This window comes from Eretmochelys imbricata, chromosome 1 (genome assembly GCF_965152235.1).
Source record: "Eretmochelys imbricata isolate rEreImb1 chromosome 1, rEreImb1.hap1, whole genome shotgun sequence".
In the NCBI taxonomy this organism is placed as follows: domain Eukaryota; kingdom Metazoa; phylum Chordata; order Testudines; family Cheloniidae; genus Eretmochelys; species Eretmochelys imbricata.
The window spans coordinates 225,059,394-225,079,403 of record NC_135572.1 but is presented as its reverse complement, the minus strand read 5'-3'; the positions used below and the strand labels follow the sequence as shown (position 1 = coordinate 225,079,403).

General features: G+C 50.2%; 1 protein-coding gene across 1 annotated transcript in view; it reads left to right on the top strand.

Annotated features, from left to right (window-relative positions):
* A2ML1 (alpha-2-macroglobulin like 1) overlaps positions 1–20,010 on the top strand; it is a 37,294-nt gene extending 17,284 nt beyond the window's left edge. Inside the window, exons 12-35 of the mRNA XM_077826412.1 lie at positions 1,637–1,867; positions 2,744–2,804; positions 2,987–3,132; positions 3,404–3,553; positions 3,760–3,945; positions 5,288–5,342; positions 5,588–5,732; positions 6,188–6,416; positions 6,868–6,994; positions 7,444–7,565; positions 8,667–8,718; positions 9,278–9,361; positions 9,918–10,094; positions 10,331–10,412; positions 10,603–10,759; positions 12,580–12,654; positions 12,883–13,045; positions 14,405–14,619; positions 14,936–15,151; positions 15,439–15,566; positions 15,711–15,801; positions 16,225–16,293; positions 18,646–18,748; positions 19,970–20,010. Of these exons, the coding sequence (XP_077682538.1) occupies positions 1,637–1,867; positions 2,744–2,804; positions 2,987–3,132; positions 3,404–3,553; positions 3,760–3,945; positions 5,288–5,342; positions 5,588–5,732; positions 6,188–6,416; positions 6,868–6,994; positions 7,444–7,565; positions 8,667–8,718; positions 9,278–9,361; positions 9,918–10,094; positions 10,331–10,412; positions 10,603–10,759; positions 12,580–12,654; positions 12,883–13,045; positions 14,405–14,619; positions 14,936–15,151; positions 15,439–15,566; positions 15,711–15,801; positions 16,225–16,293; positions 18,646–18,748; positions 19,970–20,010 (3,105 nt within the window). The remainder of the gene's footprint in view (positions 1–1,636; positions 1,868–2,743; positions 2,805–2,986; positions 3,133–3,403; positions 3,554–3,759; positions 3,946–5,287; positions 5,343–5,587; positions 5,733–6,187; positions 6,417–6,867; positions 6,995–7,443; positions 7,566–8,666; positions 8,719–9,277; positions 9,362–9,917; positions 10,095–10,330; positions 10,413–10,602; positions 10,760–12,579; positions 12,655–12,882; positions 13,046–14,404; positions 14,620–14,935; positions 15,152–15,438; positions 15,567–15,710; positions 15,802–16,224; positions 16,294–18,645; positions 18,749–19,969) is intronic.

Sequence of the window (20,010 nt, the reverse complement as noted above, 5' to 3'; positions counted from 1 at the left end):
TGCAGGGATGCTGTGGATTGGGCACTTGCTCTGGTGGTGGCCACACGCTCTCAGGTTCTAAGTGGTAGGACCCTTCTTCCCAGCGTCGCCCCCGCCCTGTCGGGGTTACGATCCAAGCCTGGCCTGCAGAGCCTCTTGGCTGAAGCGTCTCCCTGTGCTGGGCCCACTGCCCAGGGTCCCCCTCACTCTCCCCAGCTACTCACCGCACCCAGCTCCAGACTGCTCCAGTCCCAGCTCCACCACTCTGTCTCTGCTGCTCTGCCTCCAGCTCCCTGGGCTGCTTCTTTGGCCCCTCTGCCTCTGGTTGCTGCAGCTCTGCTCCCAGGACAGGTCTGCTCTGCAGGCTGCTTCTGTGACTCTGCTCCCAGCACTGACGTGCTTCGTGGGCTGCTTTTCTGGCCCCTCTGGCTCCGGTTGCTGCAGCTCTGCTCCCAGGACAGGTCTGCTCTGTCTGTGCTGTGCCTCTGGCTTTGGGGCTGCAGCTCTGCTCCCAGGACAGGGTCTGCTCTCTCTGGCCTGCTTTTCTGGTCCCTCTGGGTCTGGCACAGTTCCGTTCCCCAGCTCAGCTCAGGCCCCTGCTTTCTCCTTAGCTTGGCCCCACTCTGTCTGACCCAGGCAAATCCAGCTCACAGGGAGGATGGGACCTCCCTGGCCTCCTGACTCCCTGATTAGCCTGCCCGCCCCGTCATTCAGGCTGACCTGGAGCATTGGCCTCTCCCCATTGTTCCTGGGGGCTGTCAGTCTCAGGGTCCTGATTCCCATCGACCCTTCCCCCTTTTTAGTACTGGGAGCTAGCAACTAAAACACCCCCAATGAATGTTAGTAAGGGGGCAACAGTCCCCTTACATAGATAACAATTATATATTACAGGGGTGGCCAACCTTAGCCTAAGAGCCAGAGCCACAATAATACATCAGCAGCCCCCCATCTGCTCCCCAGTGCCTCCTGCCTGCTGGCAGCCCCCACCAATCAGCACCTACTGCCCCCTCCCCCCCCACCCACCACATTCAGCTGTTTCACCTGCGCAGGAGGCTATGGCGGGGAGGGGAGAGGAGCGAGGGTATGGCAGGCTCAGGGGAAGGGGCAGGGGCCTTGGGGGAAGGGGTGGAGTGGGGGCAGGGCTTGGAGCAGAGCAGGGGGTTGAGCAGTGAGCACCCCCCAGCACACTGGAAAGTTAGCATCTATAGCTTCAGCCCTGGAATCGGTGCCTAGGTAAGGAGTCGAATATTAACCTCTGAAGAGCCGCATGCGGCTCCGGAGCCACAGGTTGGCCACCCCTGCTATATTATAATGTGTAATGATAATACATGCCATTTTAGATGCGTATGGTCCCTTTTCATGTCTAATACAATCATGTCTTTTGGAATCCAGTCCACTTGGTGTAAAGCACTGTGGGATTGTAACAGATGCGTGAAGGCCCCAGAACAGAACGGGGGCCCTTCTGCTCTTAAAGCACTGGCCTCTAGTGCTTAAACCAGAGGAAAATGCTGTTTAGATGTACAAGTATTACAGCTTCTGATTGAGCTGTACTGATTCCATCCAGCAGAGGGCAGTGTATATACACATGTTCTGGCCAGAACATTTACAGCGCTCTGGAGAAATGCAGTCATAATTATTATCTTTATTTCTCTTCCAGGGAAGGTTCAGGCTTCCGGATCTGGTATCTGACTCTACAAGGATCAGTCAGTATTACCTGAATGCTTTCCTCCACCTGAAGCCATACTACAGCACCACCAAGAGCTATCTCAAAATCCAGCGGCTGCCAGGGGTGCTGCCCTGCGGCCAGAAGCAGGTTGTCTGGGTGGATTACAGCATTGATCGAATAGATCTGGGAGGCAAAGCCAGAGAAATCCTCTTCTCCTTCTATGTGAGTGCCCAGGCAGGCTAGGGGACGGGGGACAGATCTTGTGGAACGTTCCAAGGAAGGGTCTTGGGGAGCAGGGGGAAGATATGCATGGCTGTAGCTCTCATCAATTGTGACTTAACCCTTGAAACACCAAGAGGCACATGCTTTTCCTTCAACTCCTCTTCTCCTGTTCTGCCCTCCTCTCTCACAGCTCCTCCAGACAGCCCAGCCCCTCCTAGCTGCTGATCCCTCCCTCTCCCCTGCAACAGGACAGCGAACCCCCCTCATACCTTCTTTGCAATTCTCTGCTCACGTTCACTCCTCTTTGCCTGCTCCCCACCAAATCTTGCCCTCACCCTCACAAACATCTGCTCCTGGTGAACCCACCTTCCTTCCTTCTAGAAGCCATCCCAATCTCCCCAGATATGCTGTTGCTACCTGATATGCCTCTTGCAGTGCTGGATTCCCTTCCCTGTGTCTGGACATGCCCTCCCATATGAACCCCCTTTCCCAATCTCCTAGGACACTTCCCCATGATCTGCCTTTCCCTCCTGTTAGTTCCTGAACCAGCATGCCCAGTGCAGCTCACTTCCCCACTGCTAGAAACCATCCCCAATCTCCCTCGCCCTACAAAATGTGCAGTCCCCATAGGACAGGCCTCTTCTCTCTGTTCCCTGGACATGCAAGCCCCTTCCCTGCTGTCAAAACTCTCCGACAACCTGCCTCCTTTCCTGTCTGAAACCCTCCCTCTCTCAGGTCTAGTGTCCCCCATGTGACTTCACCCGTCCTATGGCTGGTAACCTTTGATCTGTGGTGTTTGGGGGGGACATGAGAGGAGATGGGAGAAGGTACCTGACCTGAACACCTTCTAAGATCTCTCTCCTTCTCCTTCCCTAGGTGGTGGGGAAGCAGAAGCTCATCGGGGATGGTCAGAAACGTGTCGACATCAAGAAGAATGGTGGTAAATCCACAGCCTCCTCTCCTAAAATGGGGGAGTAAAACCCCTCCAGTGATGGGCTCTAGTGACAAATCTAGCCCTGAAGGAGGCAGCATGGAGAGGGGTGGGAGGGACTGAGATGGGCAGGAGGAGACCATATTAGATCTACTGACAGAATCTCTCCTCCTTCTCTCTCCTCCCAGGTCTGATGGGCTCTTTCTCCATCCCTCTCACCTTCACCTCCCACTTTGCTCCTAACCCCTCTTTGGTGGTTTATGCCATGTTCCCTGATGGGGGAGTCGTTGCTGACAAAGTCCAGTTCACAGTCTCCATGTGCTTCAAGAACGAGGTGAGGCTCCGGCTTGAGGAGGCTGGGGTTGGCACAGGTGCAGGAAGAGGGGTGGTGGGTACCATAGAGATTAAGCCATTTCAGTGCATGGCATGTGCGCCAACAGAAAATGCAGCTTAGGTGCTGAGGGGAGCCATGACTAAACCCTTATCTTTCCCCTTGAACAGAGGAATCATTTTTCTCTAATTCATCCCTTTTCTTGCCCTTCCTCTTTCCTGCCTCTTTGCTCCCATGTTACGGGCTCTCCCCATCTTGGGATCCATCTGTCCAGGTCAACCTGGAGTTCTCGCAGCAGCAAGACCTGCCAGGGGCAACTGTGAATCTCCAGCTGAGGGCAGCTCCCAACTCGCTGTGTGCCATCCGAGCTGTGGACCAGAGCGTCCTACTCCTGAGGCCAGAGAGGGAGCTCTCCAACAGCAGTGTGAGTGGCTCACTGTGACGGGATGGGGCAGAATGATGGAGAAATGGTGGAAGCTGGGGCTCTGGGGTGAAAGGGGGGCATCTGTGTGTGGGAGGGGGTTGGCGGTAGGAGCTGGGGTGAGGGATGAATGGCAGGTGTCTGTGTCTCTGTCTTTGCTATCAGCCCTTTGTTTGTTTCCTTCCTTGGGCCCATGTGTGGTTCTGCAGGTGTATGGGATGCTCGATTTCTCAAATGGAGGTTACCCCTATCAAGTTGATGAGTACGATGACTGCTATATAACAAGGCCATTTCCAGTGCCTGTCCTCAACCCTGTGCCAGTAGACCGCAGAAGACGTTTCATCAGACCGAGACCTTGGTTTGACCAAGGGGCTGACTTCTTTAGCTTCCTAAAGGTGCGTGCCTTTATACTCATCACCAGCCTCTCCTTACCTTGAGGAGAAGATGCATAGCCTCCATTCTGAGAGCCTGGGCTCAAGAGAACTATATTAGATACAGCAATGTACCCGGAAGTGCAGGTCTGCTCTGTATGTTGTCTCTATTAAAATTTCACCCTGTCGTTCCATCTCTGTGACTCCAAAACAGTTTTACTCTATGTAGAAATAAAAGCAGAGTCAGGCTGGTTCTTTCCTTCTCATGCATCATCAGCAGTAATAAAGATCTGCAGGGGCCACATTTTGTCCTAGGTGTGTGCGTCAAATTAATCCCTGGCACATTGCTCTTCAAGTTAGTGGAGTGACACTTAGGGTTGTGTTTGAATCTAAAAGTCTCTGAGTAAAAGCAGGTGGGATCGGTATGTGGTGAGTTTTGAGTCATTCAGTTGCAAAAAGAGATGAGTATGTGTGTGGAGTTTTTCACTCTCCCTGAACTCGGAGCTAGATTAAACAAGAGCTGTTGAAGCTGAACTCTTGAAAATCACCAGATTTATAGCTGGGTGGAATAGAATTGTTGCCTCATGAGTTCCACAATACAATCATGGCTGTGCTAGGGTAAAGGCACTACTGTGTCTTGGTCAGCCAAACTGGTTAACAGCAATTCTGCTGCTGCTGACCCAGGCAGGGACGAGCGAGATGACCGAGGAGCTCACAAAATCAGTGTGCCTGCCAACATAGGCGCCGACTTCCCCCCTTTCCTGTGGGTGCTTGACGCGCCCCCCGCCCCCATTCCACCTCTTCCTCGCCCCATTCCAACCCCTTCCCCAAAGTCTCCGCCCCCTCCCTGCCCCTATTCCAACTCCTTCCCCAAATCCCTGCCCTGGCCCCGCCTCTTCCCCACATCCTCCCCTGAGCGTGCCACGTTCCCGCTCCTCCCTCCCTCCCTGGAGCGTGCTAACGCTGCCAAACAACTGTTTGGCGGCGACTGGGTGGAAAACGCTGTGAGGTAGGCAGAGGAGTGGGGACACGGTGCACTTGGGGTGGGGGGGAGGAGGAAGTAGGGTGGGGGCTGTGGGGAGCTTGGCTGCCGGTGGGTGCAGAGCACCCACAAATTTTTCCCCGTGGGTGGTCGATCCCTGGAGCACCCATGGAGTTGGCGCCTATGCCTGCCAAGTGTCCTAGCTTATTGTAGAGCAGTGCAGAGAGAGACAAGGGAAGAGGGGAGAGATGGGGATCAGAGACAAGCAGGGGGGACAATGTGATGCAGTTGACTAGTTATATTGACACACAGGCAGAGACACTAAGCAAACGTTAAACCCTTCCTTTTTCACATTTTGTTTCTTTCATCTCTGATTTAACACAGGAGATGGGACTGAAAATTTTATCAAATGGCAAAATAAAGAGACCCCTGGATTGTCGTCCCTATCCCATCTGGTATGACACGGAACATAATATAATGGGTAAGGAATTCCTTATCTTTTTATTTGATTGTCCTGGTCTATTAAATTTCCTTTCTGCTCTCTTAATCCATGTAATTACTGTCTGGGAATAAAGGGTTAATCTCCACCTGAGTTCCTCCACTGCCCCTACTGGACTCTATTATCCCAGTGCCAGCCTTTTCTGTGAGTAAGCAGCCAAAGAGCAGGTATTGTCTGACTTCCAGGGGCACCCAGGCCACGCCCTATTATGGAGGATTCAGGACGTGTCCCTACAGCGGAGTTTCAGCCGCCATCAGTGGAGAAATCCAGTGCGTCCCAAGTCCGTGAGTTTTTCCCTGAGACCTGGATCTGGGAGCTGTATCCCATTGAGTAAGTGATGTTTAATCCCAGGGATGGTGGGGAGAAATGCAAGGCTTTGTGTGGGCAGTGTTTGGAGGTGCTTCTCTGAACCAAACCTCACAGGCCTTTGAGACTGGGCTATGTTTCATATTCTAGAGAACAAATCTGCTGGGTTTTAGGAAGGGCTGTGGGATCTAGGGGTTAGAAGAAGGGATCTGTGGGTTCTTTTCCTGGTACTGACTCACTGGGTGACCTTGGGTGAGTCGCTTCCCCTCCCTGTGCATCAGTTTCTGCATTTGTAATGTGGGGATAACGACCTACACTGCCTCCCAGGGGGTGTTGGGTGGATTAATGCCTGGAAAGCTCTATAAGATTCTGGGATGAGAGATACTGGAGATAATCATAGTATCATTAGTTATTGTCAGAATTTTTCCTGTCCCTTGGGGATCTCCCTTCCCCGATATCATGATCTGATTTCTCTGCAGAAGTTCAGGTAACAAGCAGGTCCCAGTCACTCTCCCTGACACCATCACAGAATGGAAAGCCAGCATGTTCTGTACCTCGGAGAGCAGCGGCTTTGGGATCTCACCTACAGTGGGGCTGACGGCCTTCAAACCTTTCTTCGTGGACCTGACCTTACCCTACTCTGTGATCCGCGGGGAATCATTTACACTGACTGCCACTGTCTTCAACTACCTGAAACAGTGCATAAGGGTGAGGAAGCACTCACACTCCATTTAGCCTCATCTGGGTCAGGCTTTACCTGCGTGCCTGTAAATCCTTCCCACTGCCCGCAATGGATCCCGAATCAGTATCAAGAGAGCCACGTGGATTTTACCCTTACATATTCCCCAGGGAATGGGAGCTAATCCCATGAGATCCAGAGCAGGTTTTACCTCCGTTACCAGGAAGCCAGAATGGTGCTTAGATACATCCATGGGATTGGATTGCTTGCTCTGTGTTTGTTTGTTTGTGTGTGGGTGTGTGTGTGTGAAGCTTGCTCTGCTGATCCAGTACTTTTCACCTGTTACTCAGTTTCTTTTATAGGGAATTTTAGCAAGCTCAAGTCTGTCCCCCATTTTCTCCCTTGCCCCTGTGCTGCTTCTCTGTCTAATTTTCCACTCATGTCCCTGACTGCTCAACCCTTTCCCTATCTCTTGTGCAGATCCAGATTATGCTGGCCAAGTCAGAGGAGTACCAGGTGAAGTCATATAAGGGCTGTGAATACACCAGCTGTCTGTGTGCTGATGAAGCCAGGACCTATTACTGGAACGTAACAGCCACCAAACTGGGTAAGGAGAGCAGAGAAGAAGGGGAGAGAACACAGGAATTGCTGTACCAGCTCAGACCATTGCTCCAAATAATCAGATTCCCACCTTGCTGTTGTACCTAGACCAGACATCTAACTAATCCAGTATCCTCCTGCCATACTGGATGAAACCACTGTCCCACCTGTAGAACTCCATTGTTATCCCTGATATTTCAGAATATGATGGTCCAATACCCCGGTTCTCATAGTGCACAGGACTGTTAGTGCAAAACCGTGCCTGGAGTTGGGAAATACAGATCACTTTGAACCCTTAGGTGTGAGAGCGCGTTCCTCTCACATAATTGTCTTGGCTTGCACAGAACTACAGATGTCATCAGTTTCCTGTGCACTGAACCATTTTGCCTGGATGGGCAGGTTTAAAATGGAAGCTCTGAAGAGCTTATTCTTTTTTTCTTTTTTTTTCTTTGCCAGGTGAGGTGAACTTCACCGTCACCACAGTGGCACTGCCCAGCAGAGAGCTCTGTGGTGGTAGGAAAGTGACGGTGCCAAATAAGGGCCGCAGTGACACCTTGATCAAGCCTCTCCTCGTCCGGGTAAGCCTGCCAATCCAGAGAACGTGGGGGTGGGGGCAGAACAAGAAGATACCACACTGTTATCACCAATGCTTTTGCCAGCAGTTCCATCCATCTGCTGTCCTGAATTTCATAGACTTCTAGTGTAGACGAGGTCTGAATTCTAGAACTTTGGTGTAATTTATGTCGCTCACGGTGTGAATAATCCACACCCCCAAATGACATAGGTTCTACCCACCTAAGTGCCGGCATAGACTGCGCTATGTCGGCAGGCGAGCTTCTTTCTCCAACACAGCTACTGCCTCTCATAGAAGGTGGAGTAATTAAGCTGACGGGAGAGCTCTCCGCTGTAGTACATCTAGTATAGACACAGCCTCATAGTTGGAGAAAGCTCTACTAGGTCACCATTTCCATTCCCCTGGGACCAGTGCAGGATGGTTTCCTACAGTCTGTTCTCCAGGGTTTTGCCCAGTCTAGTTTTACATATCCTGAGCAATGGATGTTCCACCCCATCCCTTGGGGAGACCCTTCCACATCTCACTAGATCTCTCCCTGTTAGGAAATGTTTCCTCAGCATCCAGCCAGAAACATGCACCTTGTGCTCAATGTTATTCTATATTCTTATTTGTCCTCTCATCCCCAGTTCCTCTTCTGTGTTAGAGTTTATATCTCTCACAACCATTGACAAGTGGCTATCCATCCTCAGTTGCCATTTGGCTGAGTTATATAGATCCAGTTCATTTAATCTTCCCTCTTAAATCAGTCAATCTAGAGCCCCTTAATCATTTGTAGCCCTCTTCTGAATTCCCTCCAGTTGATTGGCCTCTTTCTGGCTCTGAGGTGTCTGGGACAAGGACTGAACCCATTATTCCAAGGCAGATCCATATACCATATAGCATATTCCTTCCTTGCTCCAAGATGTGACCACTGTGGTCCCAAAGTGCCCAGAGTTGACTTAAGGAGTCCAGGAGTGGCCTCTGCCCCTCTCTCTTCACCCTTGTATCACTTCTTGCTCTGTGACTTAATGCCCCAGAGCATGCAGCCCAAAGTCATGAGGTCGCATAAATCTGAAGACTGGACATGTGTTGTCTTTAATCAGTTTCTCTGTGTTTCTACTGACAGCCGGAGGGCGTCCTGATGGAGAAGTCTCACAGTTCCCTGCTCTGCCCAGAAGGTATGGGTTGCATTGGACCATGAGAAGGGATCACAGTGGCCACGTTCTCTTGGGTTTGGGGAGAGAGAGTGTCACCTACGCATAGACATATGGGGAGGGAGAGCACTGGCTGGACAGCACTTACCAAGAGAGTAGGTCTTTGGCTCACTGAGCCCTGTGATTCCAGCAGGGAATAGAAAGGTGGGATTTTTCCCATTGGAATATATGCATGAGGACCTGTACTTCCTGAATGTGTGTCTACCCCCTGCAATTGCTGCCTCCTGCAGTGGATTCTGGGTGCAAAGACCCTGAGAGGAGGTGAAAAAACGAGAACTGGATTCTTGTGTCTTGTCCTCATTCTTCTTGGAATGGACACTTGAAAGTCAGTATGTGCCCGTAAGGACTTGCCCTCCTTCCTCTCTTCCTGCTGCTGCTGGAGTTGTTGGTCCATATGCCAGGAGCTCTCAGTGTCTTGGAGATCCATTACTGCTGAGAGTGGCTTATTGTGTTTCTAGCTGTGGGGGTCTCTCTTACACCCTCTCCTGTGTTGGCTCACTCCTTTCTCTGTTATAATTGTCAGGGAATTCTGCCTCAGACTCCGTCTCCCTGCAGCTCCCTGAGGACATGGTGCCGGATTCAGCCAGGGCCCAAGTGTCCGTGCTGGGTAAGGAATCAGTCTGGCGAGTGATTTAGTGTAGAGCAGGGTGGGGGGCATGTATGAGGGTGTAAGCAGACTGGACGTGTTTTGGTGGCTGCATGGGTTGGTGGCATGTGTGTGGGGGAAAAGGAGGATAGAGTGCTGATGAAGGGCAAATGATGTAGCAGGAGTGTGTGGAGGAATGAGGGCTTGTACACAGGTAGGTATGTACAATTTGTGCCTTTGGATGGGTGTATGGATGGGAGGGTTCATAAGTGGACAGGCTGATGGTGGGATGGGTGTAAGCAGTGGGAAGGGACGTATGGGGTGAGTGGGTGTAGACAGATGCAGAAGGAAGCATGGAGTAGGAGGATGCAGACAGGGTGGCGCAGGAGAGGTATGAATGGTTGGGTGGCTGCAAGTGTGGGGTTGGAGAGGTGTCAGGCCGGCAGTGTTATGGGTTGAGTAATGGTATAATGTGTGGAGCAGCCTGATATGTGGGGGGGGGAGGGACTATATTTAATCAGACATAGATGCACAGTTCAGGGGGATCACCATTGTGCACATATGTTTGTTTATCCAGGTGACATCATGGGGACGGCGCTGCAGAACCTGGACCAGCTGGTGCAGATGCCCAGCGGCTGCGGAGAGCAGAACATGGTGCTGTTCGCCCCTATCATCTACGTGCTGCAGTATTTGGAGAAGACAGGGCAGCTGAGTGAGGAGTTGAAGACAAGAGCTGTGGGTTTCCTGCAAACAGGTCAGTTAGTTTTCTTGCTCCTCTCCCTAATGCATGGTGTCCATCTCAGCCTCTGTGCTCAGTAGATGTCCCCAAACAGTGGGCAGATGGATTGGGGCAGGAGAGGTACTGTGAACTCTGTGGCTTTCCCCTGGTTCTGAGTGAGCCAGTTCCATGGCTGGTCAGTTTCTGTGGAAGGGGCAGGCCTGGGTGATTTTTGACTCAGATGTCTCCAGTTGTCTTTCTCTCCTGCTCAGGGTACCAGAGGCAACTTCAATACAAACACAGAGATGGTTCCTACAGTGCCTTTGGAGAGAGCGATGGAGAAGGCAACACATGGTGAATACTTAGCCTTTCTCAATAGTACAGTAATGAATTGCCTCCCACAATGCTGGTACTACCTTTGTCGACACCCAGCACCCCCCCCCCCCCGCAGCCCTCACTCTGTCAGTATCCCACTACGCATACCCACCCGCCCTGGCACTGACTCTCCCTCCTCTCACTGACTTCTACTCCTCCTCTCCCCCAGGCTGACCGCATTCGTGACCAAATGCTTCATTCAAGCCAAGCAGCACATCTTCCTAGATGACAAGAACGTTGAGGATGCTCTGAAGTGGATAGCAGGGAACCAGCAGGCCAATGGCTGCTACGCCAACGTGGGGAAACTCCTCCACACGGCAATGAAGGTAACAGCCAGCAAGGCCTGGCCCTCATTCAGTAATCCCTCCTAGTGGGGCTGTCATTAACTCTAAGGGAGTGGCCCGGTGACACTACCTGGACCCTGATGGAAGGCCAATGGTCCTACCCTTGACTCTAATGTAGGGCCTACTGGCGTGACTCCTCTTTTGTTCTCACCTCTTCAGAGTTAGGTGGGAAGGAAATGGCTGTTGTGTCCAGATAATCCCCTTTTTAGTGCTAGCGGTGTGATCCTAAATAACCAGAAGCCCCTCCCCACAACTGTTCCCACCTTCTCCTAGTCCACTTCCCCAGCACCTCCTCCCCCACCACGGAGGAGAATGGGCTATTCCATCTAGGGCTCTCCAATAAACTCCCCTTCCCCCAGCACTTTAATGATCTCTCCCATGTTTGAGGCTCACTCTCACAGATGGAGGAGAATGTTCTGTCCCACCTTACCCTCTGGTAATGCCACATTAGCTGTGTGACATACCAAAGGTACAATCCAGACTAATAAGTAACTGTGTGACCGCCAGCCCTGTAACTTGGGGTGCCCTTTACAGTGCCTTGCTGCCAAGGGGGCTGGAACAATTTGTATAGTGGGGGAGCGGAGAGCCATTGAACCAAACTGTAAACCCTGTGTCTGATGGAAACCACTTCATGCCAGGGAGTGCTTCTGCACCCCTAGTTCCAGCACCTAAGCTTGCTGCTGTAGCCTCCAGCCTAGACTGCTCACCAACAGCCTCCAGCATCCCAGGTGTGTGTGCATGCGTGCGTGCTTCAGCCAGCCACACCTTGCTCTTACCACACTAGGTTATATTGCAGGGTGACCCCAGCTCACCCCCAGGCCTAGATTTCCCCCCCTCTCCCTCCCCCGTCAGAAGTCTATGTCCTGTACTGCCCAGTCCTCTTCTGGACAATACAAGTTTATATAAAGTCCGTTTATTTCTTTAATAGAAATAATAGCACACAACTTGCCACCCCAAATGGCATTTCCCAAACACTTCAATTTAAACCCACTGGATTAGACAAAACAATAATCAAGTTCATTAATTACATAGAGACGGATTTTAAGTAAGTTACAAGTAATGAGGCATAGGTCAGAAATGGTTACAAGAAAATAAAGATGAAACACAACTGGTGCTTAACGTAACAAATTACGTTAAATTCAAAGCAAAGTTTTCTCACCAGTCTCACTGACCAAACTTCTGAGGTCAGAATCCCTTCTCCCAGAAACCAACAAATGCTTGCTTTGTCGCTTCAGGTGCCATGAACGCAATGGACAGAAAGAGCGGGTGTGTCTTGGGGTGTTTGCCCTTCCTTTTTATAGTTTCAGCCCGCCTTTTGAAAAACATTTCCAGCTGGGTACCAGGAGATAAAAAGTCTATGAGGAAAGATATTCCATGCTGCTTTTTTGTCACCTGCTTGAGCTTCCTTTCTCCCCTTCCTGCTTGATGACTCTGTTTACTGCTTAAATGCAAATTAAGCAGATCACACATTCCTTTGTTTAGGACAGACCGTTCCCTCCCCCCTCCCCCCGCCCAACTTCAGCATCGGTAGGGCTGTGGGTTTGGCACATGGGTTAATAATGTCATCTCGGGAAATCTTCTAACTTCACATACAATGTTGCCATATGTATTTTACTAGGGCAATAATGAGCTGCGAATTATGAGTTTTCAAATGGTACCTCACAAGGCATACATCGTACAAAGATTATTACAATAGTGTGTGGAATGTGGTCATGGGTACCTTCTATCACAAGGTGCCACATAGCAGCTACCATTTGGGAGGTTCATTTCCCCACCAACCTCTTTCTCTCACTGATCTGCAGGGTGGGATAAATGACGACATCTCTCTGGCTGCTTACATCACTGGTGCACTGCTGGAGGCAGGAAAGCCACTCAATGTGAGTACAGTGCTGCCTACACACGGCCTCGCTCACTCCTCTCCTCTTGTCTTAGTTCTAGTGCTTCCATGGGCCCACCTGTTCCTCTGTCATGCACAGCGGATAGTTATAGCCGAAACGTACCCAATCTTCATGACCATGTCAGGATTTGGTCACTATGGAGCTGTCTCCATTTTTCTCTGCTCCATCTCCTATGTTAGGTGAACTCCATGTTTCTTCCTGTTCCAGGACCCAATGGTGAAGAACAGTTTGCAGTGCCTCAGAAATGCTTCCTCCAAAGCCACTGATCTCTACACCCAGGCACTGCTGGCGTATGTCTACTCACTGGCTGGAGACACCGTGACAAGGCAATTACTGCTCACTAAGCTGGACCAGCAGGCCATCAAGTCAGGTACCATGGGGCAAGAAGCTGCCTGACTCAAAGCACTAGGACTCCCGTGACTATAACAAAAATTCCACCAATGCTTAGGGCCAGGATGCTTTCCACAGAACCAAGAACATTATTGGTGGAAAAGCCCTATGAGCTCAGGCAAGATTGGTCCTTGCAGCACATGTTCTAGCATTTTGTCCTGTCCCTGGGGCTTTTGCCCCTTCCCTTGAGCGACTGATGTGCTTTTTCCTGCCTCCGTTACAATACAGTTTTTCTTTCTTCTTTCCATTTCATCCTCCTCAGTCATATCCCCTTGCACCACACTAAGTAATTCCTCTCCTCCTAAGTGCACTGCAACTAGTACCAAGTCCCTGCATCCCCTTCATCATTTCTTAGCGAAGTGATACAGGCTTACTCCTACATTTTCAAAAGTGGCCTCTAAGTTTCAGGTGTCTCAAGTCAGGCATCAAAACGTTGAGACAGCCAAAATCAGTGGCTGCTCTTGAAAATGTAGGTCTTGGCTCTTTCCTCATCAATCCCTCCCTCCAGCCCCCGATAATCTGTTGCTTGTTTGTCAATATAGTTCTCCTATAATGTGGTGCCCAAAGCAGGAATAGTCTAGATTCAGTCCCCCCTGCGTAGGGGAACTATCATTTTTCTGCTCTGCTCCGGAATGTGAATGTGCTATCCAAAACTGTACTGGCCTTTTTCATAGAATCATAGAATATCAGGGTTGGAAGGGACCTCAGGAGGTCATCTAGTCCCACCCCCTGCTCAAAGCAGGACCAATCCCCAATTTTTTTGCCCCAAATCCCTAAATGGCCCCCTCAAGGATTGAACCCACAACCCTGGGTTTAGCAGGCCAATGCTCAAACCATTGAGCTATCCCTCCCCCCCTTAGCTTTATTAAGCCTGTCACTCTGCAAACTCATATCTAATTTGCTGTCTATTGTCCCTGCCAGACTGGTTCTGTCCCCAGAGAGTATCTGTATTTGGGATGATTCCCCCTTGTTGATTTATCCCAGTTTAGTCTTATTGTGTTAAATTCTGCTCGTTCCCATCCATCAACTGGCTTTACTGATGTTGCATCATGATGGGACCTGTTTGCATCACACTCCCTGCTGGAAGGCATGGGTGATCCCTCTCTTTTGATCATGGCAGTGATGTGATGTGGCATCTCTATCATGAATACTACTTAATCACTCAGTACACTGACACAATAGCATTCCCGTGAGGATTTCCCCACCCAGATTTCGGGTATGGGCTTTTTTCAATGTCGCACATGAGGTGGGATATAACCATGAAATTCAACCTGGATTGCAGTCCTGGACCCAAGCAAGTCCTGTTCTGAGCCTCAGGTTCTTGTTTATCCTCCTCCAGGAGGGCAGATACACTGGAGCAGGAAACCAGCCCAGCCTCCCACTGAGTACAGCTGGTCCGAGCCCAAGTCTGTGGATGTGGAGTTAACCGCCTATGTGTTACTGGCTCTGCTCGCTACAGAAAAAGTGTCCAAGGAAGAGATTGCTTCTGCCACTGGCATTGTGGCATGGCTGGCCAGGCAGCAGAATGCCTATGGGGGCTTTGCCTCTACCCAGGTAACAAACCAGCTTCTCTCAGAGCCAGACACCATGTCTAGTCAGGGAGAGCAACAGGCTGGGATGTCCACTGAGGCCTGAATCTCTGTGCTAGACTCTTACTATGCTCAGAGGCTGTCTGTGAGAATCCAGCTTCTGGTGCCCTGAGGAACAGAACCCACCGCACTGTGGGGCTGGGAGCTTGAATCCCACTGTTAATGTCCCGGGGAAAGGATCCCATGGTTCTTGAGCTCTGATGGAGGGGGTGGGGATCCATGTGCCAGCGCCCTGAGGAGTGGATCTGCACTCAGTGATGAGATTGCCTTTCCTTTCCCAGGACACTGTGGTTGCTCTCCAAGCTCTTGCTAGATATGGAGCAGTGACATTCATCAAATCCGGAAACGTCTCTGTGACAGTGAAATCAGGAAAGAACTTCCAGCAGTCCTTCCATGTGGAGGCCACCAACCGACTGGTGCTGCAGCAGCAGCCTCTCCCTGACATTCCTGGAAATTACACCATACAAGCAGCTGGCACAGGCTGTGTGTATGTGCAGGTGAGTGGTGGCTCTCTTATGAGAGAGGCCAGGAGGATGTCATGGAAGGGGGCACTGCCTGGCTCAGGGTCATGAGGGAATGGGATATGCAGCCTTTCACTTCTAATGGAGCCTCAGATCGGAGGGCTGGAGGGATTGCAGAATGGGGTATGGATCCTTTCACCTCTAGGGCATCAGGTCAGCACTGGCTAGCTCAGGATCCTCTTGGAGGCAGTGGCAAGGATATAGTCTCTTGCAGGCTTGCGTGACTCTATTTGTTGAGTACTTTTCTGTGTCTCTCCCATCAGACAGTTCTGAGGTATAATGTGCCTCCCTCAAAGAATGCAGAGACCTTCACCCTGAGCGTGGGAGTAGGAGAGAACAAGTGTGAGAAGCAAACACTCCCTCGCTTCCTGTCCCTCAACATCAGCGTCAGGTGAGAGTGAGGAGCTAGAGAGGAAGGGAATGGAGGGGGCAGGGTGACATGGAGGAGGGCAGAAGGAAAAGAGGCAGCAAGATCGGGGAAAGGGCAAAGTTAAGGTGGATGTAACCTACATGACCTCCTGCCTTTCATCTCCAGTTATGTGGGGAGCCGTGGCACCTCCAACATGGTCATTATCAAGGTGAAGAACCTGTCTGGATTCACGCCTGTCCGGGGCACCAACTACTTTGTAAGTCGCTTCCCATAACCATTGGCCCGTTGTCCCTGGTGACCAGATACATGTGTTGCATGGAAGCCAGCTCAACCAACAGCCAGGGAGCGCAGACGATGGTCTCAGTGCGGGCACTTACCATTGGCTCTGTCACTGGGGTGAAAGTCAGTTCCTGGGGGTACTTTCTACTGCTCCCTGACCCCATAAAACTTTAAACCCCCCCCCCCCCCCCGACTCTATGGGTTGTTTCCCATTCACTCCTGTGTGGGTGAGACTCCCTGGGAATGAGCTGGGCTATTGGAGGAGATGCTGGTCAAGAGGTAGGGGACACTTTTCACACACCCCAATCCCTAGAACGTGTCTTCCATGGGTGAGACTCTTGGGAGAATGAGCTGGGGTGTTTTGGGGTGAGACTCTAATGCTGCAGTTCCCCGTCCCCAGCTCCAGCAGCAGCCATTTGTGAAGAGAGTGGAGACTGGGCCTGAGGATCTCACCATCTATCTGGACCAGGTCAGTGCTGGAACAAGGTAGTAGCTTTGTTGCGTCTACACAAACTAATTAACACCTACATTGTAGGTCTCATACCAGCAGGTGAGAGTGTTGGGTCCCAGTGGACCTGAGTTAGTTTTGAGGGTCCCAGGCAGTTTATATGGGAGTTTAAACTGGAGGATGTGACCTGATCTCCGACAAGAGTCCCATCCTCCTGTGCATCTCTGAGACACTGCCAACCCTTTACTCTCTCAGCTCACCCAGCTGGCTACCCAGCTCATTATATTCCCAGGACTGGCAAACGAGGAGCAGGAGGAATGACTGTACTAACTGCATCAAGCCTCTGACTCAAGCAAGGTTCACCCCCTAAAACAAAAGTTTTTGTGTGCATTCCCTTAGCATGCTAATCTGGGACAACTCCAGTACGGTCTACAGACCCCCTGACAGCTACCTACTGTATGAGAGAGACTGAGTGTCATGCCAGCTGCTGGAGTCTCCTAAACTCTGGGATTTCATCCCTTCTCCTCAATAATTTTGTTCAGAACCTCATTCTCCAAGCACTCCCCAATTCCACATATTCAGTTGGTCACACACTTATATTTCGAACACCCCGCCCCCACCCTCAAGGAACAGCATTGTCCCCCCCACCACCCCCGCGCGCCAGCAGCAACGGTCAGTGATCTGACAGAACACTATGACTACCTACCAGCTGTGACAATTGACCCACTGGCATCCAAATGTTCCCTGCCACTACCATGCTGCCCACATTGGCCATCATGGTTCTTAGATGAATTGACACCAAGGGCTGGTGGCTGGAGTGCCAGTGTGGGGAGGGAGGGTACCTGCTCCAAATCATACCGAATTACCAGTTGCAGTCTAATGAAAACACTTGTATTGATGTCACAGTGGTGACTGCAGTAAACAAAATTGTTCTCCGGAACCATCACCTTCATCAGATCCCATCTGAGGTAAATGTGCTGATTCAGAGCTGCTTCATAAACACAGGCTGGCTCCTCTTCACCACTGCTTCAAACCGCACCCCTCAGGGTGCAAGCATGGGGATTGTGCCTCTAGCTCTGAAGAATCCTCCTCCTGCTTTGCTGAGAAGATGGAGTTGAGGCCATGACAGCCTGCGGGGGGCCAAGCATTATATATGCTGGAGCAGCAAGTACAGCGTCCTTCTCACTGTGTCAGAACTGAGTTCGTGTCTCTGTCTAGGACACTAGAAGGCACCTGAGAGAGAACTATGCTATCACCTGTGATCTCCTCCTTTGTCTCTCATCTGGTCAAAGCTGGTGGGAAAATGCTTGGCCCACTGCTGAGCCTCCTTCAGAGAAGGCACTTTACCTATCACTCAGAAGCATGCAATAATCCAGCCCATCTTCAAAAGGTCACTCGTGTGTGAATCTAGACAGACATTTCTCAAGGAAGCCAGAGCTGGTGCGTAACACAGCAAGCCCGTCTCTGAGCAGGATGAACTGAGAAGTCTGTTATGCTGGCAGTCTGTTTGATACAGGATCCATTTCAAGCTTCTAATGCTGACTTGACCTGGTCTTGTCCCCTTAATAGCTTTGTTACATCAAGATCCTTCCATTCTTCAGGGAATGACCATGGCAGCTACGCTCCTCGACATGACCGCTAACTGAATCAATGTGTATAATCGAGAATCAGAAAGAGCCTTTTCAAGAATAACCTCCAGGCTTTGGAACACCCTCCCACAGGGATCAGAAAAGCTACATCAGATCATGCTAGAAGACTCACTTTTCTTGGAAAACATCCCTGAAAGAACCAGAGCTAATAAACAAGAGCAATGGGCTCCAACATAGTAGCAATGTTTAGATAAAAGAGCAGGGCAGAGAATGTGCCTGTCACTTCAGGACGGATCCTGCTCTTTCTACAGTCCATACTCTGGGCTCAGATAAATACCATGGTATCTAACAAACATTCATAGATAGCTAGATAAACATTATTGAAATCCTGAGTTAAAATCTTACCACTGCCTCAATAGCCAGTTCCGTCTATCGTTAAAAAACCAAAACATCCCTGATATTCAGCACACACGTCTCTGCTCATGTCTTGTTGGTAATGTAACAGCAGGGGGCCCTCCAGGTGCATCAATAGGAAGTTCATCTGCAAAAGCTGTGTGTGGAGCCCAGGATTTGAACAGCAGGGGTGGGGCTCTAGGGCAGGACAAAGGGGCATTGGCAGAGCTGTGTGGGGAGCCCAGGACTGGAATAGCAGGGTGGGCCGGGGGCTACAGTGCAGGACTGAGTGACATTGGCAGAGTTGGGGTGTGGGGGAGCTTCCTTAGTGCATGCTCAAACCAGACCTTGTTTGTCCCTCTGTCTCTTATTTTCTTTCTCTCTCTCACAGCTGAATAAGGAGACTCAGACATACTCCTTCACCATGAGCCAATACATTCCAGTGAAGGATCTGAAGCCAGCTGCAGTCAAAGTCTATGATTACTACCAGCCAGGTGGGTTAGGATCTGATTTGTGTCAAATTACTGGCAATTTTGCCGAGGAAACGTTGCTTGCAGATTTTAGCTATTTCATTTCAGGTGATTTCACACCCTTTTGATTTTCAGATTTTGTGTGTGTGTGAAATTCAGTAAAACAACTATTTCCCCCCAAAATGAAAAAACAAAACCGGAAAATGTAAATTCCCTTTTGCTTGAAAGGAGCTCTTTTCCATTGTGAAAAAGACCCGTTTCAGGGCAAAAGTATTCAGAAAATCACAATGTATTTCTCAGCAGAATGGGCCCAGTTTTGAATGGGTGACAAAATGCGAAAAGTCTCACAAACGAAGTAGTTTCACCTCTACTGTGAATATTTCATGCACCTCTAGGGATTATTATTTATTTGTTCCATATGCACTGTAGAGCCCCCTTTAACATAAAATAACCTTGCCATCAAAATGCTGCTTCCTTCTCCTCCTCCCCCTGCAACATGTGGAATTAATTCCCCTCCAAAATACAAATACAAGTAAATTGCAGAAAACTTGGAGAGTCAAATTCAGTCCTTGCCCAGGGGCAGGTTTTTGGCTATAAAAATGTCATCACTTTAAAGTCCAGGATGTCACAGCTGAGCAGCACTAAAAATGGGAGCCTCACAAAGATTCACAGTTTCTCAGTGGAACCTAGTGCACCCTTGGCTCTAGGAGGTCCTGAGATCTCCTACAGAAAAGCTCTTTTAGGTCCTGTTTGGTTTTTAGTCGGTCTCTCTCCCACCCCCCCACCCCCACCCCATTGTGACTCAAGATATCTAAGACACTTTGATTTACAGCCAGTCATACTTTCAGAAATTCTCGGACCATTTCAAAAGTAGATTTTTCTCACATCTGGCACGTAGACAATACCTCATGGTGATGTTAGGAATAAAGATTTAATTGACAGTCTTTTGAGACAACCTGCATGATGCATCCATCCCAAATGCATGCCAGTAAAATCTCCCCACCACACGAACATTTATTTGCTCATATTAATTTTAAACTATTATTGAGTCTCCTCCCCCTGTTCCTTACTTTGCTCAACCAATGGTACAGTCTGAAGATGTTGGAAAGTTCAGCCATCCAGAGCATAGCTGTACCTTCGGTGACCTGGGGGAGGGTTGTAGTTCATCTGGGAATCGGGCTTCTCTTCTTTTCCCCCAGCTTGTGTCTGGTGCTGAAAGTAATTGTCTCTTTTCTTCGGTTACAGACGAGCAGGCGACGGTGGAATACTCAGATCCATGCCAGTGA